The 24,743-nt window shown below is 51.9% G+C and overlaps 11 protein-coding genes across 11 annotated transcripts; 5 read left to right on the top strand and 6 right to left on the bottom strand.

Annotated features, from left to right (window-relative positions):
* Positions 1 to 30: 30 nt before the first annotated feature.
* On the bottom strand, positions 31 to 616 carry N7482_004176 (copper transporter family protein; the record flags this gene model as incomplete). Its single annotated transcript, XM_056686301.1, has 2 exons — positions 31 to 516; positions 572 to 616. 2 exons carry the CDS (start codon positions 614 to 616, stop codon positions 31 to 33), a joined length of 531 nt encoding a protein of 176 aa, XP_056545043.1.
* A 482-nt stretch (positions 617 to 1,098) lies between these two features.
* On the top strand, positions 1,099 to 3,030 carry N7482_004175 (ferric reductase family protein; the record flags this gene model as incomplete). The annotated part of the gene is made up of 1 exon (XM_056686300.1): positions 1,099 to 3,030. The coding sequence occupies one exon, from the start codon at positions 1,099 to 1,101 to the stop codon at positions 3,028 to 3,030; it is 1,932 nt and encodes a 643-aa protein (XP_056545042.1).
* Positions 3,031 to 3,617: 587 nt separating this feature from the next.
* Positions 3,618 to 5,390, top strand: N7482_004174 (uncharacterized protein; the record flags this gene model as incomplete). The annotated part of the gene is made up of 5 exons (XM_056686299.1): positions 3,618 to 4,502; positions 4,555 to 4,776; positions 4,827 to 4,883; positions 4,933 to 5,269; positions 5,323 to 5,390. 5 exons carry the CDS (start codon positions 3,618 to 3,620, stop codon positions 5,388 to 5,390), a joined length of 1,569 nt encoding a protein of 522 aa, XP_056545041.1.
* Positions 5,391 to 5,883: 493 nt separating this feature from the next.
* On the bottom strand, positions 5,884 to 6,945 carry N7482_004173 (DUF2011 domain-containing protein; the record flags this gene model as incomplete). Its single annotated transcript, XM_056686298.1, has 3 exons — positions 5,884 to 6,237; positions 6,297 to 6,864; positions 6,920 to 6,945. The coding sequence occupies 3 exons, from the start codon at positions 6,943 to 6,945 to the stop codon at positions 5,884 to 5,886; spliced, it is 948 nt and encodes a 315-aa protein (XP_056545040.1).
* Positions 6,946 to 7,356: 411 nt separating this feature from the next.
* N7482_004172 (LAMTOR1/MEH1 family protein) lies at positions 7,357 to 8,076 on the top strand (the record flags this gene model as incomplete). Its single annotated transcript, XM_056686297.1, has 3 exons — positions 7,357 to 7,407; positions 7,540 to 7,691; positions 7,785 to 8,076. 3 exons carry the CDS (start codon positions 7,357 to 7,359, stop codon positions 8,074 to 8,076), a joined length of 495 nt encoding a protein of 164 aa, XP_056545039.1.
* An 886-nt stretch (positions 8,077 to 8,962) lies between these two features.
* On the bottom strand, positions 8,963 to 10,073 carry N7482_004171 (E2 ubiquitin-conjugating protein UBC8; the record flags this gene model as incomplete). The annotated part of the gene is made up of 6 exons (XM_056686296.1): positions 8,963 to 9,099; positions 9,156 to 9,337; positions 9,397 to 9,511; positions 9,570 to 9,664; positions 9,720 to 9,781; positions 10,041 to 10,073. The coding sequence occupies 6 exons, from the start codon at positions 10,071 to 10,073 to the stop codon at positions 8,963 to 8,965; spliced, it is 624 nt and encodes a 207-aa protein (XP_056545038.1).
* A 1,439-nt stretch (positions 10,074 to 11,512) lies between these two features.
* Positions 11,513 to 11,975, top strand: N7482_004170 (Ubiquitin-like protein ATG12; the record flags this gene model as incomplete). The annotated part of the gene is made up of 2 exons (XM_056686295.1): positions 11,513 to 11,668; positions 11,775 to 11,975. Coding segments are annotated over 2 exons (357 nt in total), but the record flags the coding sequence as incomplete, so codon positions are not given.
* A 254-nt stretch (positions 11,976 to 12,229) lies between these two features.
* N7482_004169 (3-methyl-2-oxobutanoate hydroxymethyltransferase ECM31) lies at positions 12,230 to 13,376 on the bottom strand (the record flags this gene model as incomplete). Its single annotated transcript, XM_056686294.1, has 2 exons — positions 12,230 to 12,850; positions 12,903 to 13,376. 2 exons carry the CDS (start codon positions 13,374 to 13,376, stop codon positions 12,230 to 12,232), a joined length of 1,095 nt encoding a protein of 364 aa, XP_056545036.1.
* A 1,309-nt stretch (positions 13,377 to 14,685) lies between these two features.
* N7482_004168 (uncharacterized protein) lies at positions 14,686 to 16,347 on the bottom strand (the record flags this gene model as incomplete). Its single annotated transcript, XM_056686293.1, has 1 exon — positions 14,686 to 16,347. The coding sequence occupies one exon, from the start codon at positions 16,345 to 16,347 to the stop codon at positions 14,686 to 14,688; it is 1,662 nt and encodes a 553-aa protein (XP_056545035.1).
* A 291-nt stretch (positions 16,348 to 16,638) lies between these two features.
* N7482_004167 (uncharacterized protein) lies at positions 16,639 to 20,373 on the top strand (the record flags this gene model as incomplete). The annotated part of the gene is made up of 4 exons (XM_056686292.1): positions 16,639 to 17,783; positions 17,834 to 18,748; positions 18,795 to 20,302; positions 20,369 to 20,373. The coding sequence occupies 4 exons, from the start codon at positions 16,639 to 16,641 to the stop codon at positions 20,371 to 20,373; spliced, it is 3,573 nt and encodes a 1,190-aa protein (XP_056545034.1).
* Positions 20,374 to 22,021: 1,648 nt separating this feature from the next.
* Positions 22,022 to 24,167, bottom strand: N7482_004166 (protein serine/threonine kinase activating protein nimO; the record flags this gene model as incomplete). The annotated part of the gene is made up of 3 exons (XM_056686291.1): positions 22,022 to 22,141; positions 22,203 to 23,546; positions 23,673 to 24,167. 3 exons carry the CDS (start codon positions 24,165 to 24,167, stop codon positions 22,022 to 22,024), a joined length of 1,959 nt encoding a protein of 652 aa, XP_056545033.1.
* Between the last annotated feature and the right edge of the window lie 576 nt (positions 24,168 to 24,743).

The raw sequence follows: 24,743 nt of genomic DNA, 5'->3' as shown, positions 1-24,743 counted from the left end.
TGCTCTCTATATCAACGCTATACTCATTGTTCAGCCACAACATACAGTAGTCTCCTCCACGCCCTTAACTTCATCATACAAAGCATCGACACCGACGGTAACAACCATCCAATCGCAAAAAAACTTGCCCAGACCGGCACCGATGAAAATGCAAATAATAACGTAAACGTTGAAGTACATCGCCAACAGCATGATGATATATGCACCCCCGAATGTCAATGCGTGAAGGAATGCCCGAGCGAGTTGCTGCAAAGGCGTCACGCGAAACTTGAGACCGAGGCCCACTGTGTTGGTCCTGCTCACGCAATTATCCTTCTTGGCAGCGAGCACCGCGGCTTGGCGCTGGCATTGGCGGGTCAGGAAGCTGTCGTATTCCTTGCCAAGCCGACGAAAGGCCTCGACAAGGATAACGAGCAGGATAATTCCAACGCAAGTCGCGGCGAACATTCCATTATTCTTTATATGCCATTCGGTTGAGAGAAAACATGCGTCGATGGTGTACCAGTTGAACAGCATCTTGGATATCCTGATAAGCGGGGTTTCGGCCAAGCCGTCATGCCTTGGCACTCACCGAGATTTTGCACTCTGTGCTGTCGGTGCTCGAGCTCATGTCCATGTCGTGTAGATTGTATGTAGTCAGCTCAGCGCAAGTTCGCTAGGGTAGGAATAGGTGCGAGAAACGGTCTCTGAGTATCACCATCTGAGATCAGGGTGGTCTTATAGGTCCCGCCTATTGAGCGTCGCAATCACGCCCCGGAATTTTCCCGAGTGGAGCAAAATCACCGCGCACTTGCTGAAATCTGCTCAAATGCTCTCAGAATGTGGCTTGAGATTGGACGAGTAGGTTACAGGAGCCGATGGCCCGTAACGCCTCGCTATCAATCCCATATATCTGTCTGGTAGCCGACTGTAGAATTTCCCCCTTACTTATTGACTAATTCATAACGGACTCTTCAGACCCATGCACTAAGAAGGTCCAGGGTTGATTGAGTGTACTTCTCTGGCGTCATTACCACTTGACGAGGACCACTCTCGTCAAAGCCTCATAATTCGCATCAGCCATTTGGATCCAAGCCTCCTGGGCTGCGAACAGGCACCATGTCTTATCCTAAATTGAATGCCCGCCACATCCAGAATCTGAGCAGTGCAACGACATTAGAACCACATTGGGGATATGCGGACCGAGCTATACCCTGCACCAACGATGCCGGTTCATGTGCCTATCTCGATGTTGTCTATTCGGCTCATGACCGGGGGATGCTTTACACTGGCGTCCTCTGGTCAAGCATTGGGGGCATTCTATTGATCTGGGCCCTGATCAGACTACTTCACGAGCCAAATATATCGCTCTCTTTAATTGCACCGCGTCTGGCCGGCATACGCAAACTTCGAGTCTCTTTTGCGGTGTTAAGCCGTAAATTTCTACTCCCCGACGCGGCTCACATGGTCTTCGGCCGTACAACGCGCATTCAAGTTTTCATTCTTGCAGCATTGGCCGGCTATCTTCTCATTTTCAGCTTTGTCGGGATTACCTATAACACCTGGGTTACGCCTGTCTCCAACATGGACGGCGTCTACAACACCCGCTCCAGTATAGGCCCATGGTCGGATCGAATTGGTGTTCTTGCATACGCACTCACGCCTCTTTCCGTGATGCTCAGCAGTCGCGAGTCCTTTCTTTCATTGGTCACCGGTTTACCCTACCAGACCTTCAACTTCCTACATCGCTGGCTGGGTTACATTATCTTCGTGCAAAGCTCGCTGCATACAATCGGTTGGTGTATAGTTGAGCTGAGGCTGTACCAACCACAACCATCCGTCGGTATTGAATGGGTCACACAGACGTACATGGTCTGGGGAATTGTCGCTATGATCCTACTCCTCCTGATATTTGCTCTGAGCACACCATGGGGCATTAGACTTACTGGATATGAGACCTTCCGAAAGCTGCACTATGTTCTTGCCATGGTTTATATCGGCGCCTGCTGGGGCCACTGGAAGCAACTGAAGTGCTTTTTGCTTCCGTCCCTCATCTTTTGGTTCCTCGACCGAGGTGCTCGCTTTATTCGCACGGGTGTATTGCATTATCATCCGGGCGAAGAGTCAGGAATGCTAGGCTTCAAGTCTATCGAAGCTACCGTTGTGTGCTTTGTCGACGAGAACCATGGGGATGTTATTCGCCTTGAAATGGAAAACATCCAGGATACATGGAACATTGGTCAACATTACTATTTGTGCTTTCCGAAGATTAGTATGTGGCAATCACATCCATTCACACCTCTCAACGCGCCAGTGATTGCCAAGGGTCAGGTCAAGCATTCATATATACTACGAGCCAAGAAGGGCGAGACAAAAAGAATTGCAGACCTTGCCTCCAATGGCCGTTTGACTACACCGGTCATTTTGACAGGGGCGTATGGCGAGTCGATCACCAAGAATCTGGCACCCAATACCAACATTGTTTGCGTTGCTGGCGGTACTGGAATCACTTATGTGCTCCCAGTCCTGCTTGGTCTCGCTCAGCAGCCACCCTCTCCCAACAGAAAATTGGATCTGATCTGGGTAATCAAACATGCGAGCAATACCCAATGGATCCAGGAAGAGCTGGACCTCTTGCGAACAGTGCGGAAAGATATGAATTTGAAAATCCGGATCTTTGCTACCAGAGATCCGAGCAGCCAAGCCTCGTCAAAAGAAAGCACATTACCAGTAAAAAATGACGACGAGAAGGATATGAAATCATCACAATCTTCACCATCCGCTGACATTTGTGACAGCGAATTGGATGTTCCAATCAAGCTCGGTGGCGGATCTGCAGACCGCAGCAGACATCCCGATCTACAGAAGTTAATCACCGAATTCCTAGACGACACAATAGGGGGGCCAACAACCATATTTGCCAGCGGGCCTGGCAGTATGCTCAGTGATCTGCGGGACATTGTCGCAACTTGCAATTCTGCGTCCAAGGTGTGGAGTGGGCAGGAGAAGTTCGACGTCAGTCTGGTATATGATGATCGCCTTGAGTGGTAGGGATTATATGTTCATAATGACTCTCACATCGCTCTACTTGTTTCTAATATTTTCCCAATGTTACTTGACAGCTGGAGGCTAAATTATCTATCATGCTACTCGAGCATAGTCCTGGATGTTAATGGACGCGCTGAGGCTTCCTTGACTAGCTAGAGGTAGTTGCACACAGAAATGTAGGTTTGTTGCTGCCAGCCCGCGGTTCAAGTCGCAGCGAGGTGTCCAAGGGACGATGGTAGAGTGCCCATATTGATCGCCTGTAATTAAATAATCATCGTCTTGCAAGCCCCGGGTCAGGTGAGGTTATCATGAGAGGTAGTGCGACTCTGCGCCGCCTGACTTGGGAATGTTCCTCGTCGCTCACCCCTCTGCAACTCCCAACCTACCTCCTACTACATCATCCAGCCTCATTCGCCCTCTGATTACCTTCCGTATAAGCACAGATGGGTGTGCTTCAGTCACGCATTCCCAGCCTCCTCCTTTGAAACAGGACTCAAAATATATTGCAACGATGAAGTGCCTGAGCCCCAGCCTACTGCTTTGCTCAGTCTGTACTGCTCTGATGTGCAGCCTGGTGAGCTCCACTGGAAATGACTCCTCCGATCACGGTACCTGTTCTTCAGTACAATGGTTGTTTCTTTGCACTGACTGAGGAAGATAAACCTCATCTGCCTGCCGATGCATCAGACGACAGCAACGCCATCACGTATCTAACCTCAAATGCTCGGCAACAGGATTCCATCTTCACCGAAGCAGTTCAGCTGCTGGAATCCATGAGCTCGTCTCCATCATGCAATCGCGTCGCTGCAACCCGTCTTGTTACATCGTGTCAAGACCTCGGAGGCAAGGGCAACGCTGATCCTGACACGAATGAGATCCTGGACCGCATTAGGTCCATTTACGCTGCCAGACTGGCGATCTGTGAGCTCGATGGAGCTGGTGCCGTGGTTCCTCAGTCTTGCCTACCGGTGACCATTCCGTCTCCCGAACCAGCAAAATCGCGATTCAGGTTTTTGAGGAAATTCAGATCTACGGATTGTGACGAAGAGGTAGTCTCAAAGAGCCAACTTGGACAATGCCTCGGAGCTCTGGAATCACGGCCCCAATGGTGGACATCATATAGCAATAACAGGCAGAATGCTATGATCATATGCCAAGCGTCGCGGATTGAGGTCGAGAAAGAAGAGTTGTTAGATCTGCACCAGTCGATTTTGAAGAGCAGTGTCAAGCTTGACGAGGGGCTCCAAGAAACTCTGCGGAAGGCCTCAGTAACCTCAACTCAGCATCAAGCATTCCTACAAACAGTCCAAGGGCTACAAAATACGTTAGTTCTGGACCTGGAAAAGAACGCATCACTCTTCCGCGGTCTTTTCGGCAGATTCCTCCATGATATCGAAGCAGGTTTCGATACAGTGGCGACAATAGTCGCTTCAGCACTGAGTAAGGTGCAAATGGAATCGTTATTTCTCAGCAAGGTCGGAGCTATATAGCTGTTTTGTCTGCCTACAAAGACTAACAACGTTATAGAATATACACAACATGTCTTCTCAAGTTGATGCTCTGCAGCAGGTCCTGAGGGCTACCCATGAAGACACTGTTGCCCACAGCCAGCAAGCATTGCAGGTGCATCAGGAGAACACACTCGCTGTCAATGAACTTGCATTGGATCTTCACTACGCATTGGAGTCACTGGCCGAGACAGATATCGCAAAGCTTTCGCAACAGATGCAGAACGTCGACGTCGCTTTGGTGTGTATATCTCTCTCATGCTTCACCCTGAGCAGTGCTGACAATACCAGGAGTGGCTGACGAGTCGGCTAATCCTCGTTCTGGAGCAAGAAAGCAAGATGGAAGAGGCAAGACCTCTCATTTCCTATACACAGTATTCCTCGTTAACTTACACAGCGGCTTGGAGCCATGGACGCATCCATCAAGCAATCTCAGACGATGGCCGATCAGCTTCAAAAGGCCCACCGTCTACAGGCTGACTCATTGGTCACACAACAACAAGCAGCCGAGTCTATCAGACTCAATATGCAGGTATCACAGGCTCTGCTGGACAGGGCCACCGCAGCTGCCGCCAACCTGCAAATGATCATTGATGATGCTGCAATAAAGTACAAACAAACCCCCGGCTTGCATCAAGTGGGTCTCTCCATTTGGACAGTCTGCCTTGTGCTTCTTATTTTTATCGGCGCCCAGAATTTCAAAGTTGCTATTAGCCTATTGTTTTTCATTTTCGGTAAGTACAGTCTTTGGCCATTGTCGTAACAGTCGCTTACCTCTTAGGTTTAGGGCACTTGATCGCGACAACCATCTTCCCATTTTTCAAGGTATACGGTGCTTCCGGGATTCCTATTTAGTGATTCATTAGCTAGATGCATCATTTGCATATTTATAGAAAATTGATACTAACCTCATGCCCCAAATCTTGGGAAATCATCCCTAAATTTCCTTGGGATGACGTTTTCGGGTTCTGCGTGGTAAACAACTACTCGAGGCTATTAGCATTCTGGCATTACGCCAGGAGGCTGCTGATGGAGCGCTTCCGAGGGTTCCTCCTCATTTCAGCTGCCCCCTCTCACTCTCACTCATGACGGCTAGGGGTTCTCGCTGGCAGGCCATCGACGAAACCTCACTCGCTGGTTTTGTCTTCACTCCTAGGGCGACAAACATCAGTGTCAATAAATTAATGAATCCAATGTTGCGTATTCGTGCCTTCTGTATGATCTAACAGTGACAGCTAGCAGTATTTGCAAAGAGAATCAAATTTAATAAACCACCAAGTGTGGAAGGAAATTGTCATTCTTACAGGGTATCATAATTTTCATGCGAACAACACTTGACTGCGCTACTCTACTCGTCGCCCCCAGAGGAGCCTCCGTCGTCATCCGCCATAGCAACATCTCTGTCACCAGTAGCACCAGCAGCCGCAGCCTTCTGCTCCCGACTCTTTTGCCGACGCTTGATCTTACGCTCCCGATTCTTGCGTGTCCGCTTCTCAGCCTCCGACAACTTAGCTGCCTCGGCGGCAGCGACTTTCTTGCGCAATTGAACGCGCCGCTTCTTGCCAGGCTTCTTCCGCGTGGTAGGTGACTTGGATACTGGGGCACCCTCGACTACATAGATGGGCACGTCCATCGAGGCCGGGGGTAGCTTAGTTTGATGGCGTTTGAGGTGGATGACCCGCCAGGGAAGATTGCAGCCAGTCTATGGAGCTGCATTAGTTCCTTGCTCAATAAGGGGCGTAATTGTATCGGCTAGCTTACCCAGGGCTGTGTCTTCGCCCAGCCTGTGATATGCTCTCCAGTGACAGCCATATCCTCAAATTGGCGCCTCCTCTCAGCTTTCGTCCCTTCTGACATGGGGGTTTCGTCCATTCCAAAGATTGTCGGCGTCGAGAAATAGTACTGCCATCCACGGAAGGCCTTGACGAACCGCCCCTCCGAAGGGTCTCGAGACGGCGTGGGGGACCGCAATCGAATGCGGAGCTTTTGTGTTCCTATATTGTCCCTGATTTCACCCGTGGGCTTCTTGTCCTTGTTCGCGGCCGTCTGGTTCCCATCTGTCATATTTGGCTCGTGCGAGGATGTGTCCTTGGCCTTCGTGGGAGCGCTGAACAGACGGAACTCAAATTCCTGCTCACCGTCATCGCTATTCGCATCTGCAGGTGGCGGTGCGGCTTCATTTGTTGCTTCCACAATTGAATTCGTCCCAATTAACCCATCCAAGTCAAGCAGCTTGCCCAGTCGAGCGTGGGCCTCCTGCAGGTCGGTCTCGTTGACAGGCGACGGTGCCCGGGAAGAGGCGGGCGATTGAACCTCATCGCGGCGGACCCTTGAATTTTGAGATCAGTATAGCTTTATCATCGAGCGTGCCAGACACAACTAACCGCTTAGCGTCGGGTAGATCGAACATGATGTGCGCAGAAGAGGCAGAGGCACAAATCGCGGACGTTGCGAGCGGAGGACCAAAACTTGCAGGGCATATTGCCACGCTCCGGCCACGCACGCCCTATCGCATGACGCGCACGGACGCACCCCAGCCTTCGGCGATGAGGTCGCAACCAGAACTTCACCTGCACGCTGCCTGACATCTCCTCGGCCACACTTCCTCGATTACTGCGCCATTTCATTTATGCCCTGTTAATTCTGCATCGCCCACGTTCCTTACTCCATACCTGCAAACTCCCTCGTCGCTACTGCGCCCACTTCCCCGTTCGAGGGGAAAGGGTTCCACCGCTCCATCGACAATTGGGGTAGTTAATGCCTCGTGCGTGTTACATCGTGTCCCTCCGATTCCCGAATTGAGAACCCCCATTCGATATAAATGGGTATCTGTGCTTCGTGCCTGGGTGGCAACCGCCACAAGTCCCCCGAGGTGAGTCTCGGTCATGGTTGATCTGTTGATGCTGCCGTGGATACAATGTTCAGCGCTCATTACCTCGATCTCATGCGGGAGGCGTGGAGTGCGTGTTGAAAGGAACGGGATGCTGACAAGTCTTTCTGGAAGCCTGAGTCCTCGCGCTTGCTGGACGAAGACCCCTACCAGACCAACGATGGCTACGGCTCGCTCACCCATACCCAGACGCTCAACCAGCCGGATCCGGAATATGTGAGGCGCGAACGGGAGGCCCTGGAGGCTATCTGCCAGCGGACTTCGGAGTGAGTATACCATATAAACATGATTGGGAAACCAGGATGACTGCCCTTTTTGTCGCGAGGATCGTTTGCTAATCGTCGCTATCGCTGATCCAGTTCTGTCATTGATATCTGGTCCCTCCAACCCCAACCGCATCTCCAACCCCAGGCCACTCTCCCTGGCCCTATATCCGGGCCGAACTCCCCTACCCCTTCTGGGGAGAACGCTGGCCTTACAGTGTCTAACAAAGACAACGGCTCGGTAAATAGTCGTCCCACCTCTGGCAACACAGCCCCCAAGCACTGGGGTGAAGTGGTCGTCAACCCTAACAAGAAGCGCTCTCGCCCGGACCTGAGGGACGACGGACTCTCAAACCGCGATGTCTTCGGTGTTCTGAAGGTCACTTGAGCTGTCAAAATATGACCAGCTGGGGAATGGATCCTCTTCTTGCATAATCACGATATTGACGAACACACGAAGAGGACGGGGAAGATGATGAGGATGGGAAGGGAAACGCACATTCCACAAGAACAAGGCTTTGTGGTCTCTCCTATCACCCTTGGCCCTTGACACTCTTTGATTTTTTTTTTCCTTTGCATGAATCGCAGGTCGACTGTTTCTCACTTACATAGCCACTCACTCCTGTCTCCCGTGTTATATTGATCTGGTAATACCCATGTTGCAGGTTGTTTCTATCTTCAGATCTGATTCTTTTCCTTCTGTTATTTGATTTCACGTATCGTTCTCGTCGAGGCATAGCGCTGGCAAGGGCCTCCTGTTTAAATATTGCGTGGGCGACTTTTTGGGGGGATATCTCTAGATTTGTTATTGGTGGCTTTCTTTGTACATATCTTGAGGTCATCCAAGAATTGAACTACAAACGCTCCTGTTGTCTTGTACCACGGTCTGATCCTGACTGTTCTGATGGTGCGGGTTACTAGCGAAGAGGTACTTGGCGTTCAGACGCTGCTAGCCAGAGCCATGCTCCGACGTAGAAAAGAAATTATAAAAGGCAATTCATTCAAATATCTTGTTATCAACGGAAGAGAAACCCAGTCCTGTTCCACTAGGCCTTGAGAAAATTGGCGCATTGCAGTGTCCTATCCTGGACTCCATCCCCGACCGTAGCAAATGCTGAAGTGTACCACAAAGGGAAAGAGGAAAAGAGACAAACTCCACTATGAACGAAACGCCCGCTAGTCCAAATATAGAAGAGTTGAGGGATGCAATATGTTCGCGTAGGTCCAATTTCAGACCAAGGCAAAGGCGAGAGCCAACACCGCCGGTGAGTGGATCAGACATCGTCCATTGCCCCGGCAGGCTCTTCACCACCAGACTCGTAGCTGCCGGCGGAGCTGAGCTCGTCTTCGGACTCGGTGTCCTCGCCTGCCTCATCCACCGCCTCTTTACTGGCGTACTTGGCAACATATTCTGCAGACAGGGGTTAGTGGTCCAGTCGTGGCACCAGAGAAGATACCTCTCCGTACCTTTTACTTTCGCCTCATAGCCCTTGGGTTCGCGCATCATCAGCGCTGCGGCCTCGCCATTGAGTGGGTCCGACGGGTTGGGGTAGCGGAGTAATTGAGGCAGGAAGACTTCGAAGATGTTGAGCATGTCGTACATGGGCGACCATGTCTGGTTGATGACATCGAGGCAGACTGATCCCGATCTGCATAGGTAGCTGGTCAATATCCAGAGGTTATATACGGCTAGAGATCGAAAGCTCACAGCTCATCGATGTTCGGATGGAAGATTCGGTTCACAAATCCGATGCTGGGACTCTTGTAGGGATACTGGTCGGGCAATTCCACGTGGATCTTCCAGTGGCCCCCGGCGAATGGTGCTAACGCGGTCGGTTAGCTATGGTGATCTCTGTCTGTTCTGAATGTAGTTTCACCTACTCTCTTCCGGTCCCTTGAATCGGACGTAAAATTCTTGCCTATATACCATCATCAGACATTTGACGAGGCTTCTCTCAGGGGGATGAGTCCATACACTATAACCGAGTTAGCCCCTGCTTGTACAGTTTCAGAGTGGTGAAGGGGTCTGACTCACTGTTGTCATTGACCAGAGTCACCTCATAGTCACTCATGAGCCTATTTCCAACCGTCAGCTATATTCCATCCAGACCACAAACTATGGTAATCGGCCAGTCGGTCGCGTGCCAGGAGCAGTGACTGTCTTGAAGAGGAAGGGGGGTCGGTAGGCGTACATCCTAGCGCAAAGGTTAGTAACTGTTCCATTATAATGCTGCCGGAGTTAACCAGAATTCGAAGGCATACTTCATGACCTATTGGTGCAACCAAAAGCTCATATTAGCATTTGCGGGGACCTTGAGCGCTCTAGCTCCCTTCCTGAGGGGGTAAACTCACATCTGTCTCGATTCTTCGTTTGGGACTGCTCATGATGGCGTGTTCGGAAAGATCGTAGATAAAAGTGAGGTGGTTTCGACGGCGCGTATGCAGTCGCTAGCTCGTGGGCAGTCGGTCCGGGGTGGTGTAATGAGGTCACCGGGCGAGAGATTCCCCCAAAGTGGTGAGCGGGGAAGGAATGGCCGTGTCAGGTAGGCGAAGGAGGGCACGCACGGCGAAGTTCCCGCGGGATGGCAGTTCGGCAGGGACGCAGAATCAAGAATAAGAGCAGCAGGACCCGGTCACGTCACGTTGCAAGACAAAGAGGAGCAGATAAAGAGAAAGAAAGAAGAGGAGGCCCGCTGGAGTGGTGACCGCGGGGCCGATGATGGCGGGATGAGTCAGCTGTATCAGGCCCATGGATCGGAGGCTGTCTCTACTGGGTGCATTTGTACTTCTTTCATGCCCAAGTGAACGCCGAAATAAACTATGGCTTCTGCCCTCAGTTTAACGCTTTCCGCCCGATCATGTTGGGCCCCACGAGGTGCGCGCATAGTATATCGCCCAGCTTCTCATCGCCTGCCACCACACCACCGCCAAGTTCGCCGAGCGTTCCGCCGATCAGTGGCAGCTGGGCCGGGGTACTGACTTCCGTCGGGCTACCACTTCGAATACCACGGCGATCTATACGACAATAGTCGACAAGACCGTCGGTCCTTTTATCTACTGTTCTGCTTGAGACGAACTTGTCGTAGCGTGGCGTGTGTCAACTTTTGCAATAGTGAATCGTTAAGCCGTTATCACTTTCACTGCCATTGGAACCTTGCTTCTGATCCGCCTGTTTGGTCTGCCTGCCCATAACATATTCATCGCTCTCTGCAGCTCTATGCTCATACTAGGACCCGAGTGGATGGCAATTGACCTTGCCTACGAGCCTACTGAGATTAGTCTCGAAGCCCTTTGTCTGGGTATGCTGGGCCTCTTTGCCTCCGCGCTTGGGTTCTGTGGGTCAAGGCTTGATCGAGAGTAGTAGTGGCCAGCCCCCGGCGCAAACCTACGACAAGAGGGAAACGACTAAGAATAGATAATTCTCGTACTGTCCCACTGTATATCTATATAACCTCTTGTATCTGCGGCATAACTTGTTTGATATTGTAGACTAGACCTGGAGCTACTGGCGGCTGCGGGTGATCTTGGACTACTTAGACTCACGACAACCCAAACGCCAGCTAGCCATGGTTCCTCCTCTCCTTTTCCAACAACGCCCGTTTCCCCGACTTCCCAACAACCTTACTCACCGTAGAGACCGACACAAATCACCGATTGTCGGGATCCACCCAGTATCTCGTTCTTGATGGATCCCTCATCTCCCTCGGAGCGCGCCGTTCGCGCCGCCCGCGACTCCCCCCACCAGCCCGCCTGGGTCCAGCACCCTCAGCTTCCACCCCAGCCCAGGCCGCCAAACAGCCCGCCTAGAGTCAGCATCACCGAAGATGGGAGACACGCCCATACCCGACGATGATCATGGCGCCGACCTCCCGATGAACATGACCGCGTCGGTCATGCTGACGGGGCTGCCCCGCGATGCTCATCGGGCCCTGGCCGATGTGGAAGCTATCGATGCTGGCAAAGGTAGGACCTCTTCCCACGTACTAAGGCTTCCAAGATACTCGCTTTGGCTCCATGACAAGATAACCTGTCTTCCTCTGGGCTTTGTGATATCTTACGGGTTCGATATGGCTAACGCAGCTCTAGTTACCGTCCGCTTCCAACCTCTCCCGTCGGCCCCGATTCTCAAGAACCGGGTCTTCAAAATCAGCGCATCGCAAAAATTTTGAAACCGTAGTCAAATTTTTACGAAAGAAGCTGGACTGCAAGGACACCGACTCCGTTTTCTGCTATGTGAATAGCGTATTTGCGCCCGGCCTTGATGAAGGCGTCGGTGGGCTCTGGCGGGTAGGTTTACTCAAGCCTCGCACGATGCATTTTACTTATTCAACCCATGTGACAGTGCTTCAAAACAGATGATCAATTGACTGTCGCTTACTCAATGACGCCGGCATTCGGCTGAGCAGGGGCGCCACGCCAGCCCGCCAACCGCGCGAAGAATGAAGAGCATATGTACCGCTGATGCGTGATCCCAACGCGAGTATTAAAGGCACACGCATGTGATGAACAGATGGACATTATACTTATACAAAATCGTTTCGTTACTTCTGATACATCTCATCGACCGTCTTCTCGAACTTGGCAAGTTCTTCCTTCGAGATGGGATAGGTATATTCCGGCGAAGGGAACGCGCGGCTCTTGACTTCCTCGCGGTACTGCACCATGCCACGGGTCGCTTCGCCCCAAACGTCGGCATACTTCCTCACGAATTTGGGAACAAATCGGCCAGGCTGGAAGTTACCAGTCATGTCGACCTGGACGAGCACTTGGCCCGAGCAGCCATTGCCAGCGCCAATCCCAATCGTGGGGACTTTGAGCTTGGATGTGATGAGGCTTGCTACCTCGGGGGGCATAGCCTCGAGCACAAACATGAACACGCCGGCCTCTTGCATGACCATCGCATCGCGCAGCAGCTTCATGGCGCTGGTGCTAGTCTTGCCCTGTACTCGGAACCCACCGAGCGCGTTCTGCCTTTGCGGCGTGAGGCCGACATGGCCAACAACAGGGATGCCGGCCTGGATGATGCGCTTGATGGTGGGGCCCAGTTCCTCGCCTCCTTCGATTTTGACTCCATGCACGCGACCTTCTTTCACAAGGCGGATGGAGGACTCAACTGCTTGCTCGGGGGATACCTCGTAAGAGCCCATGGGCAGATCTCCTACCTACCTGCTTGTCAATGCTGGCGCATCCAGATATGTGAAGGAGTCAACGTACAATGAAGGCGGTCTTCGCCCCGCGGGCTACGCTCCGACAATGGAGCAGCATCTCCTCCATGGTCACCTCCGTGGTATTTTCCAATCCCATTGCAACCATTCCCAAGCTATCGCCTACCAACACCATATCCATTCCAGCTTCATCGGCAGCATGGGCACTGGGGAAGTCGTGGGCGGTGATCATGGCGATGGGTTCTCCTTTCTTATAGAGGTTGCGTAATGTTTGCGTGGTGACCTTCTTGCGCGCATTGGATGTGTTGGACGAAGGATCCGGCGAGTTATAGGAGCTGTGTCGGGTCTGGGTACAGGAGGCAAGCGACGAGCGCGAAGTGGAAGTTAGGGAGGGGCGCTGGCGATTCAACAGGGGTTGGCGAAGTTGGCGAGAGGCAGCACGAAGCGCATTCGTGCTGAAAACAGGCGGCGCGTTCAGCACGATCTGCGAGAGCGGCCGTAGGGCAGCTTTTGGCGGAGCCATTGCGACGAGGGAGGGGACCGTTCTCGAGAACGCCGGAGCGACGTGGCAACAGAGGTGGAAGCTTGACAATCTAGCTTGGAGCTCCAACTCCGTTGTACACAAGGATTTTCCACCTTAGAGATCCAGTCCGCCACAGCTGTTCCGCAGTCAAAGGTGTCGGGCGGGCGTCCTGCACAATGGCGCGGCAATGACCTCACTTGGTCTGCGAAATCCCGAGACAAATCAGCTTGCGCCACAGAACAGGAGGACAGCTGAGAGAGCTGGAGAAAGTGGTCTGTTCGGGATAATGGCACGCGAGAGTTTTATCAATCAAAATAATATCTCCATCTGTCCGGGCGAACGTGCTGGTTTATGCGGCGTAGACGGGAGCATCTCCATGGGAAAAAAAGCGGCGCTGAGGCGGATAGGTCACAGGCGCCGATACTGCCGCGAGGGCTGTCACTAAATGCCGGCAGCTCGGTTGCCCACGGCGCCGTGCAGCTCGGAGATCAGCTTGATATTTGGGTTCGGACTTCCCCGCATTCCACGTGCATCCTGCCGAATTCTGCTTTCTTCTTTCGGAAGTGTGTTGTCCATGTCTACCAGGATTATACAGTAGCTACAGTATGTCGAGGGCGAGCTCGAGAGCTGTCCCGTGTATTTTACAGCTTTTACCGCTCTACAGCTGACGGCGATACCGAGGAGGAGGGAGGCTCACCGCCTCCCGTTTACGCCGAGGTTATTTCTGTTTTGGGGATAGTGCGGGGCCATTGTGGATAGAGTATAGAGGGTATAAGAGGCATGCTGCGAAGTACAGCGTATACTTGAGCGGAACAATCGTAAGAGACCGGATGAAGGGATACAGATGGATCACTGTGGGGTGCTCTGGTCTCCCTACTACACCAAATCGTTCTCTCAACAGCTCTCTCTCTCAACAAACACAATCAACATTCCAACGTCTTAAAAGCTGACAAGAGCTGCTTGACATACCAGAGAATTTTACTGAACCATCAATGGATTCGAAGAGATAAATATGATCAGCAATAAAAACCCCCTCGTGGTGACAGTGCTTTTTCTTTTTGGGTCCTAGTACTCCGGTCAATACGTGGAAATATATCCTCCCGTAGCTGGAAGATGGGTATATAAGGGTTAGATTAGTCTTTCTCAATCTTGTCTTTCCTGGGCTATCTGCGGGGAATGGACCAACATTGACGAGCTGCTGAGCTCCTGGAGACGCCCCATTGTCTAAGTTGTACCGTAAGAGTCAAGAACAAATTCCCATGGTACGTCAGCAATTGGGAAAACTCAGAGTGTCATACAGATTGGGAGCTTATAGTTCTACACCCGCTCTCAGTACATCCACCACCTTCTCCTGAAAATCCACCGCGAGGGCTGGTCCGTCCGTCCCTCTAAAATCACCCTTCAGGCAAGTCAGCACGGCCATCGTATAGCCCACTCCCATTTCTTTCGGCAAGCCCTGTGACGCCAACGTCATCAAAGTCTCGACAACTTTCTTCGGCCTCGGCAGTCGCCCGCTGTTCTCTGCCTCTCGGATGTGCGCCTCCATCAACCGTGACAGGGTGGCCCACAGCCCGATTTCCAAAAGGACCACACCTAGTGCATAGATATCGTGCAGTCGGCTGAATTGCTGCGTCGGACGCCCTTGCCGGTTCGGATGACGGTAGAGATTAGGCTCGACCTCAAAATCAGACTGCATGTCTGTGCCCTGTTGGACAGAGCGTGCGTAGCCCCAATCACTGAGGTACGAGACGATTCTACTTCCAGGGCCAACTGTACCAAGGCGATGCTCGTACAGCCCTGACGTGCTGACCCCTGAAGACGTCTCGAGGAACAGAAGGACTCCCCTGCTCCAGATGTTCTTGTGGACCCAAGCGGAGGCGTGAACATTGGACAGGGTCAAGGCGAGAGTATGCGCCATGCTGAAGCGGTCATTGAGGCAAGGCTTCTTCACTGGCCTTTGCTTGGCAGGATCCACTGCGTTGATAAAGGAATGCAGGGTGGTGAGGGATGCCGCGGTGGGTGACTCGGACGGGGGAAGTTTATAGAGGAAGACGCTGCGTTCCTCGGCTGGCTGGTCGATGAAGCCGAGACATTCCAGTGCATAGATCTTGGGCTGGTCAAGAGAGTCGGGTGATGTGCTAGCGAAGGTGGTGCTTTGGAGCAGCCAGGCCAGGTTGCGAATGGGTTCTTTGAGTTCGTCTATTTCGTCTGGTTCCAGATCGTCGCTTTTGAGCATGCTCTCATACTCATGATACTCGACAATCACGTCGGCTGCGTCCGCTCCGGACGAAGACCATTTCCCCAGTCGGAAACCGCCTGTTGATTTTCCTTCTTCCGTGAGAGTACCAGCCAAACTGTGATAGTTCGCCGGCGCCGTTGTCTCGGCCAGCATGCGCCGCTTCATGACCGGTTCGAGGCCACTGCTTTTCAATCCTGAACGGTCGCTTTCGGCTAGCTTCGCCAGCGTATCTTGCGACATGTGCTGCATGAGATTGCGCAGATCCTCGGACCACCGGGTATACGCCTCTAATATGCGATTCAGCTTCTTCTTATCGAAGAGCGACCAGTCATACCCCTTGAGCTTGAGCGACCTGGCCTTACTCCTGGCGCGTTCCAGCAGCGACTCCTGGGCTTTGGGCTTCTCGGGTTCGATGGTGTACTCATCATCCACGAGGCCGTACTTGGCTGCCAAGATTTCATACTCGGCCAGTGTCTTCCTCATCTGCACCAGCAGCCCTTCCACCGTGTCGGCAATGAAGGGGTCCACTTTGCCCGGAAGCATCAGTCCATGTTCGGGGTGGAAGAAAGTGCGTTTGAAAAAGAGAAGGGTGGATAGTTGGACATTGAGCTGGAGTCGAATCTCGGCTCGGTCGTCGTCAAAGGCCTTGACGTCGGAGATGACTCCCTGGATGAATACGGTGACCTGGTAGACCTGGGTGATGGCCGTCACTGCCGTGCCATAGAAGTCCATTTTGCGGGGAAGAAATGTTCACGAAGAACGCTGTCAGGAAACCTGGAAGAAACGATGTGTCGGGGGCGTCAGCACTAAACGCCAAGTGGGATAGTGCCTAACTTATTACGCCCACCGCGGGAGAGCTGCAGTCATTGGATGCTTTTACTTAGCTGATCGTGAATTCCTCGTGGAAGATGCCCCCGCAGATAAATATTACTTCCCATGTCATCTTTCCACCTAAGCGGGGCAGATAGGAGAAAATGCCAGACCTCTCCTCCGAAGATATCCTCGATTGCCTCGAGGATGAAAATGACTATTACTCCCTCGATGGAGCCAATCTCCCCCCCCTCCCCACTCGCCTGGTCCAACACCACCGGCATTGAAGCGCTAGACCTGGACAGCCTCAAACTCTCTTCTGACCCCGATTGTTCATGGATTGATCCTTTAGAGTCCGCCATCACAGCCACGCGCAATGGGTCGGCCCCCATCCTCAGCACCCTCTCCCAATTCACGACCATCCTCTCCCAAACCGGCATTCACGGGCCCCGTCTCCTCAAGGCTGCCAATCTCTCCACCCGAGCCACCAAAATCGGGTCCGGCGCTCAGTTTACGGTGTTCAAGGATCCCGTGTTTGAAGGAGAGGTCATCAAACGCGTCAAAATACCCCTCTCCAGTAGGGCGGAGCACGGGTTTGCAGCAAGCATTGACTATCGCCTCCAATTGAAGACATTGGAACTGGAGATCCTATCGCTCTGCAATCCTGTCTTGCGCGCACATCCCAACATCATCAGTCTCCTGGCGTGGGGGTTTGATTTCCCCTTTGCCGATTTAGCGGTCCCCGTGCTGTTTATGGAGGCGGCGATAATGCCCCTGGGGGGTCTTTTGAGCACCGAGAACAGAGGCATAGCAGTACGATATCAGCTCGCGCTGGATATAGCAAATGGGTTGGAAGCGCTCCATACCCTTAAGATTGTGCATGGGGATGTCAAGCCGGATAATGTGCTTGTGTTTACTGGCCCGAGTGAAAACATTCCCTTCCAAGCCAAATTGAGTGATTTTGGAGTGTGTATTGATTTGGAGGCGCCCAACCAGAGGTTTTCGCTGAGTGATTACCGCGGGACGCCGGCTTGGCTGGCGCCCGAGTTGGTAGAGTGGGATATTTCGAGGTTTGGAGGCTTTTCTCCAGAGTTAATGTTTAGGTTCGATGCGTATAGCTTTGGCATGGTGCTCCTCTCCATTTTTACAGCGAACGGTCAAGTTGCGGCGCTGAATAGGAATCCTGGTCAAGTCCCTGACCATATTTCCAAGTTGCTCAGCAGCCAAAATGAGATACCCTCAACTCTACGCATCGAACTTCGGAAGGCAATTCTGGGCCTGATGGCGGAGGATCCCAGAAACCGACCACTCCCAAGCGCAAAGCTTCTCCAATCAGACTCTTCAACATATGCATCTTGGTATATCCATCCTTGTTCTACCTACCATATCAATAGCTGACCCGTTCCAGGATCGCCTCAATCCAATCCTACTCTACAAATACCCACGTTGGCATCATTGACCCGATCTACAATAAAGGCCCGCTCTTCTGGTACAGACTCGACCAAAGCATACGTACGGAGCTTGAAGCGCAATATACGCTCGGCAAGGAAGGGAACGCCCCGCCATTCGCAGGGGACGTGCTGTTTGGAATAGCGCAGACAATCACCGGCGAGAAACCGGCGTATCTTGACCGCATGCTCAGGTATATGGGTGATTCTGCGAGGGCGGGATACTCACCTGCTCAGGCTGTGTATGCGCAGATTGCGGAAGCACATGGTCAAAAGCCGGAGTTCAGCAAGGATTTATTGAAGCAATGGACGCTGCAGGCTGTTTCCGAGGGATATTTCTTCGCAAAATCTGGTCGATTGACAAAAGAAATCGATGACATGAAGAACCTGTTTAGGGATCAAGGCGGATTCTGTTCGGATCCATTCTTGAGGAAGCGCGATGTTAAGACGGCGGTCAACAAGAAAAGGGCACTAGCATGGAGCATGGAAAACGGGAATGTTGTTGACAGGAAAGGGAACACCATATTACATGCGGCTGCTGCTTTAGGGGCTGTTGATGCTGTCCAGGAGCTGCTGGATGCTACTAAGCTGGCAGTGGATGTGGAAAATGAAGATGCCGAGACGCCGCTATACAAGGCCTTCCAAGCAGGACATATCAAGGTGATTGAGGTCCTGCTTCAGCGAGGTGCAAGGCCATCCAGCAGGAATCGACAGAAACTCACTCCTCTCCACTGGCTCTTCATGGTTCCTGAAGGTGCAATTCACCACATAGCGAAAAGAATGATCGAAGGAGGAGCCGATGTCAATGCGGTCACGGAGCCCATGGTCAAGGAGAACAGTGGTGGATTCCCAGAGAAGATCCAAATACTCCACTAGTACGTTCCTCTTCTCCATTGAAAAGCGAACAAGCTGACAATTTAGTCCATTTGAGCTTCCTCATGGAACACCTTTCCACTGGGCGTGCTTCTTCCGCAACATGACAGCTATGGATGCGCTCCTTTCCCTTGGGGTCAACATCAACGCAGTCTACCATGGTTCCGATTCATCAACCACACCGCTTGCCCTGGCGGCGTACACTGGAGAATCGGCCATAGCCAAATATCTGATGTCCCACGGTGCGGACGGCACTCTGCGTGATTCGATAGGACGAAACACCTTGCACGCAATCACCAAGTACTTTCCGGACCGGCATGGCTACCTGCCTCATCACTGGCACTACTGGATCCGTCATGGGACTTGGGAGGATCATTTAGCGCAAATGACCGATTTAGTCCAGGTCTTGGTTGATGCTGGAGCGGACATCAACGCCAAGGACAAGGGATATCCTTATCTGACGCCCATTGCAGCAGCGGCCGATTTAGGTATATGGGACGGTGCTATGATCTGCGCGTTGTTGGAGGCTGGAGCTGACCTCAAAGAATCGACGTTGGCAGGAGGAGATACAGTTCTGCATTCCTGGGCATCCATCGTTGGACCGCGTCTCGATTATCCCAATTCATACCTGCCGACTCTACAGAAAATAGTTCAAGCGATGCCAAACATCGACATCCGGAACCGATTTGAAGAGGAAACCCCACTCCATTTATTAACCACCATCTACCACCCGGCGGACGAATTCGAAGCTGCGTGTGAGATTCTCCTCGGCCACTCTCGCCCAGCAGACATCAACGCAAAGACCCGCCGTGGTGAGACCCCATTATCCATAGCTCTGGAAACAAGCCTCGATCCCGCACGAAAAGGCCGCTTCCTGCTCGACAAAGGCGCCGATCCTCTCGTTCTCAACAACCGAGGACGAGACATCTTCTATTCAATTGCCAATAACGTCGTTCTGACAGACCAAGCCAGTCACGACCTCATCCGACACTTCCTGCTCCATTTCAACACTGATATCAAGCTGGCTTACAAGACGCATTACCTTTCCAATCCTAACAGCAACGAATCTCTCATCGCCGCTGCAGGCCGCGGAAAACCGTTAACATTAAATCTCCTCATCTCGCTGGGTCTCTCTAGCTGCATAAATAAGCCCGATGAATCCAAATCCCCACCCTGGACGGCCTTGGATCAAGCCCTCCACTCTGCCGAGCTCAGCCGCCGCTCACACATGCAGAAATTGGCATCGTACAAAGCAGCTGCGGCACGTACAAACGCGGTTCAACAGAGCCTCGTTTACGATGAAAACCAGGGTCCGCCAGCGCGTGCGGCAGAGGCGTATATGTGTTTCCCGGTGGTCATACAGACCCTACGAGACGCGGGAGCTAAGCGGACGTGTGAGCTGGAGAGACTTTCAAAAGGAGATTATATTGAGCAGCCCAAGGATTGGGATCAATCACATATTCATGAATATGGGTTTACGCCGGAGACGCAGCCAAATGTTGATGCGTGGAGCGGGTTATATGAGTTGGCTAGGTACAATGGGCAGAGTTGGCTAGGTATGCTGGTGGGTAGAAGAATAGGTAGATGAGTGGCTTCCGAGTTGATTCCCATGGTTCTCTAAGGCTGAAGATCGAAGCTTCCAATCTTCTATGTGAGTGTTCATGAGATATCCTTCGTCAGCAGCGCCAACCTAGAGTTGCTACGCTGAATTGTATATCCTTGAGATTTTCTGCTTCAAAACGAGATTTTTGAGGACGTCCACTTTAGTATGTCGCCTGCCACTGGCATGAGAATGTCACAATCATTACAATCGATGAGCAAAGGCCTTTCTTAGGTAGGATCAAGCTGTCGATCGCCAGAAAAGCACTTCCACCGGGGATTATACCAAAAAGATCGGTGTCGACGGGTGATGCTGCCATGATAATTTGAAATGCTGTGTTGCTATGAAAAGGGTTGACTGCAAGAAGACGACATTATCCCGTTTGTTGCCGTTGTTATAAATTCACTGGTGACAGGAACAAGGTTAACCCACTTAAATCATGGCAAGTCGCCTTCCTAGAACAGAAAAGCCCACGGAGACACCGATGGCATGCTGGTTGATACTGTGAAAGGATGGTACTTCCCCCCCTCATGCGCACTATATTCTGTTTTCGACGTCAAAATGGGATAGATTTCATCTGTCGCGCTCAAACGTTCTTTTGCGTGAACTAGTTTATATACTGTGAACGAATGAGAATGTGCTTTTGGAACGTGGACTGTGAAGGGTAATCGGTTTGATTGAAGAGCTTTGGCAAACCCTTTGAATCGATCATATGCGCGGGGAACAGAAACAGCACTCATCACCGAATCACTATTCCAAGGGGCATAGAGACAAGAGGCAGCTACGAGGGATCCTTCGTTTTACATGAAGCATACAGAAGATCAACATATTTTGTATAAGTTAATCTGTATTCAAACCAAGAAAAGCTGGAGTATCAGAAAGCAAACTCGGAGAAACCTCCGCCACCTGCGCCGGGTATAATCACCCGTTTTTTTTTTAGGGGGAAAAAAAAGAAAGGGACGCCACAGGATGAGACAGGACGATAAGGGAACAACTAGATGAGCAACAATTAGGCCCGTGGGCTTTCGTTGACAGATATGATCATATAAAAGGGATGCAGGGCAAGGCAGTGCGAAGCAGTCAGATTCCTCCACGAGCCCTGCCATGTTCAATCGTCGACTATATCAGGCGTATACCACAATCCATCAATCTGTTCAGCCCACATTCATCAATGGGTAGACATGCAAACACCACCATTTGGCAGTCGGTAGGAAAAGGGAAGCGTCATTATTGGGAAATGACTTTGGCTGCTTATGCAGAAAAATGATCATAACAAATACAAGGGAGAAAAGTAATGGAGGATGATAAGTCTGTGAAACGAGCGGGGGGCCTTCTTCCAAAAGGCTGAGTTGATGAAAACTGCATGATCAGTGCGACCAGGGTACTGTCGATTGCGCGGTGCTGATGCGAGGTAAAAAAGAAAAAGAGAAAAGAAACTCCCCATATGCACATGTTTCGATGCCGCGGGTATGATGGTTATGCATGCCTTGGTGTATCGTTTCCAGAGGCAGAGCATCGTAAGTAAGAATCAGAAATGAAACAGAAAAGGGACTGGAACCGCGAAGATAACAAAAAATCCGACGGGTACCAGGATGCAAATATGGTTTTCACAGAGACTTGGGTAGAACCCACAAAAGCCGAATTGAGGCAGTAATCGTAAACATCGACAGATCAATCACTCGTCAAATCCGATTTCCTCCTTCAGAGGTCGTTGAATGTCGAACAACAGGGCATCAAGTTCAGCCCAGTTGGATGTGTTCTGGGCAAACCGGCGGTGCTTTCTTGTCATGGTATGCTAAAGCTTTGTTAGTATCATCAAGTACATGGGGCTGGGTCTGAGGTAGGACTTGACAAACCTCTTCAAAGTCATCGAACTTGTCCCTGCAGTTCTCGCAGTAGCCGGGTTTGGGGTCTCTTCGTCGTTCGGGTTTCTTAGGCTGGGTATCATTTTGTTCATCCCGTCGACGCTTTGTGCCAGCTCCTTCTGTCTGGTGTGCATCCCCCTGGCCATTCTTTTCAGGAACAGTGGATTTGGTAGTGGCGTTGTGCTGGCTCTTAGAAGAGAAGGACCCCGATCCCGTGCTCGGACGTTGAGGGGCGGCCATCGATCCAGGCACAATACTGCCGGTGCCCTTCTCAAGAACCTTTCTTTTCAATCCGTGAACTTCTTTGCTCAATCCGGCTTTGGCACCAGGTGCGGCAGCAGTAGATGAGATCATTTGTGAGCGAATAGCAGAGGTGACATTGGATGGTTGTACACCAGATGCGGCGGGCTCACGGCCTGTGTAGAATGGACCAGTGCGAGGGAAGTGGGGAGGAATGAAGCTCTCGGAGCTCTTGCGTTCATAGCCCTCTTCGAGCAGTGGCTTTGTAAAGATCTCCAGCGGATTTTTAGAAGGTTGATCTTCTGGCCGCTTGGGCTTGGAAAGATCTGTGACGAGTTTGGTGTCAACAGCTCGCTCTGTGGGGACTGCAGTAGATGGCTTGCTGCGAGAACCCTCCGCCTTTTGCATAGCGACCTTCTTCTCCTTTTGAGTCTGACGCATCCTGTGTCTGTCATATTCCTTCCGGCTTGGGGGTTCATCAATGAAAGGACATTTTCCAAGAGGCGCGCTTCGGAACTGGGGCCAGACACCATCCTGACGTCTAGTTACCCGGGCGTATTCTCGCACCATGACCGGCTTGGTCTTTTCGTTCATATCGTGGATATAGATGAATGGTCCCTTGAACATCACCATCTCCATGGACGCAAATGGGTCACGATCGGAAGGTCCATTGAGAAGTTCTTGTCGGAGAACGCGCGAGAGGTCGTTCTCACCACGGCCATGCGCAGTGCTTCCACCGGTAGTCTTGCTTCGAGACGCACTATCATTTTGACCGCCAATATCGTTGTCGTTGATCGTAGTGATCATACGTTGCAGCTTTTCCAGTGCCCAGATCTTCATCCCCATTTGTCGTGCCCTCTGTAGAACATCCATGTTTCCTTGGTCGCGGCGAACTTCAGTCTTCAACGAGACGTGCAAATGCGAGTCGGCATTCTTTTCCAGGAGAGAAGGGTTCACAGTCTGCATGTTGTCACCATTGGCCCCATCTGTCCCAGGGGCGGACTCCTCGGTCGGGCTCGTGGTAGTAGCTTCGGGGGGAATGGGACGAGAAGTAACAACATGGGTCACCAGGCGAGAGAAAAACTTCTCCTCACACTAGGATTTTGATAGTTAGTAAAAGTAGAGTATATTTGAATCGACAGCAGCTATGCTCGGAAAAAGCGGCCACGGATGGCGTGAAAATATCACAAGCAGAATGTAAATAGGATGGACAAAACTTACAGCTCCCAGGGCGACAACCTGTCGCGAAAACTTGCGGCGTACATCCTCGGGAATGCTGTCGAAGTAGAAGACAAACTGCGGGAACGCCTTGCGGTAGTGCCGTTGCCATTGGCGAATGGTATCCATGGTATCCGCCGAAGGCTTCTCGTTTTTGGACCCTTTCAGTTGGGGTAATCGTTCCTTTTCTCTCGCAGCCACCAGCTTCTTTTCGAATGCGCTTGGGTTGGTATTGTTGGACCGACGCGTAAACAACTTCGACTCGGTGCTCTGGGACACCGCGGACCGGCTTCGATCCTGCTCTGCCGCGTCCGTCACCTGCTTCTTTGGCGGCGGCTGGCCGTAGGGAATCTCGATTTGGCCGGATCGTGCTCGTTTGCCCGGCACGAGCCCAGCCCTGTGGGGAGAATTGGTAGCATTCGGCACGTTGGCGAGTGGGCGGCGGGTCGACATGTTCAGGGAGGTTTGAGGGGACGGCGGCACAAACACAGCAGCCATGTGTGAGCAATCCCTCAGGGTCAAACGCGTAGAATACTTGAGTGAATGGGGGAAGAACCACCGTGGAGGAGGGGTATTGGAGGTCGAGCACGCGACGTGCTACACGTCTTGCAGGGCCCGAATGAGGTCACAACGGGATCATGATAACACGGGAGGGAAGACACGAGAGCTGAAAAGGTCGGGGCAATGGAGACCCTCGAGCTTGGGAGGGAGAGGGAAGGAGGTTGAATGGGGAGGGATTGGGGTAAGTGGAAGGGAAGAGCAGTTCGACGGGCAAAGTCGTGTGGTGTGGAGCCCGCTGTTCAGTTTGTTTTGGGCGTGCGCCGGACAACCAACGGCGTCGCGCGAAGCATGAACATCAACACTACATTCCTCCTCTCGGCGCGACGTGCCTTTCCTCCACGGCTTTAATTCTTTCAAGCTTTCTGCTAAATTAAGTCTAATCTATTGCCTCTGGAATCAGGAAGTTCATCGCATCTTCTCCCTTCCCAAGTACCTATTGCGTATTGTATCTTCGGATGTTTACAGTCCCAACCCCCTCCCTGGACCAGCCACCGCGCACCCGCGAAACTGAAC

Source organism: Penicillium canariense (genome assembly GCF_028826845.1).
Source record: "Penicillium canariense strain IBT 26290 chromosome Unknown utg000002l_segment0_segment0, whole genome shotgun sequence".
NCBI lineage: Eukaryota > Fungi > Ascomycota > Eurotiomycetes > Eurotiales > Aspergillaceae > Penicillium > Penicillium canariense.
The sequence above is the reverse complement of the archived record's forward strand: the minus strand, read 5'-3'. Positions and strand labels throughout refer to the sequence as shown.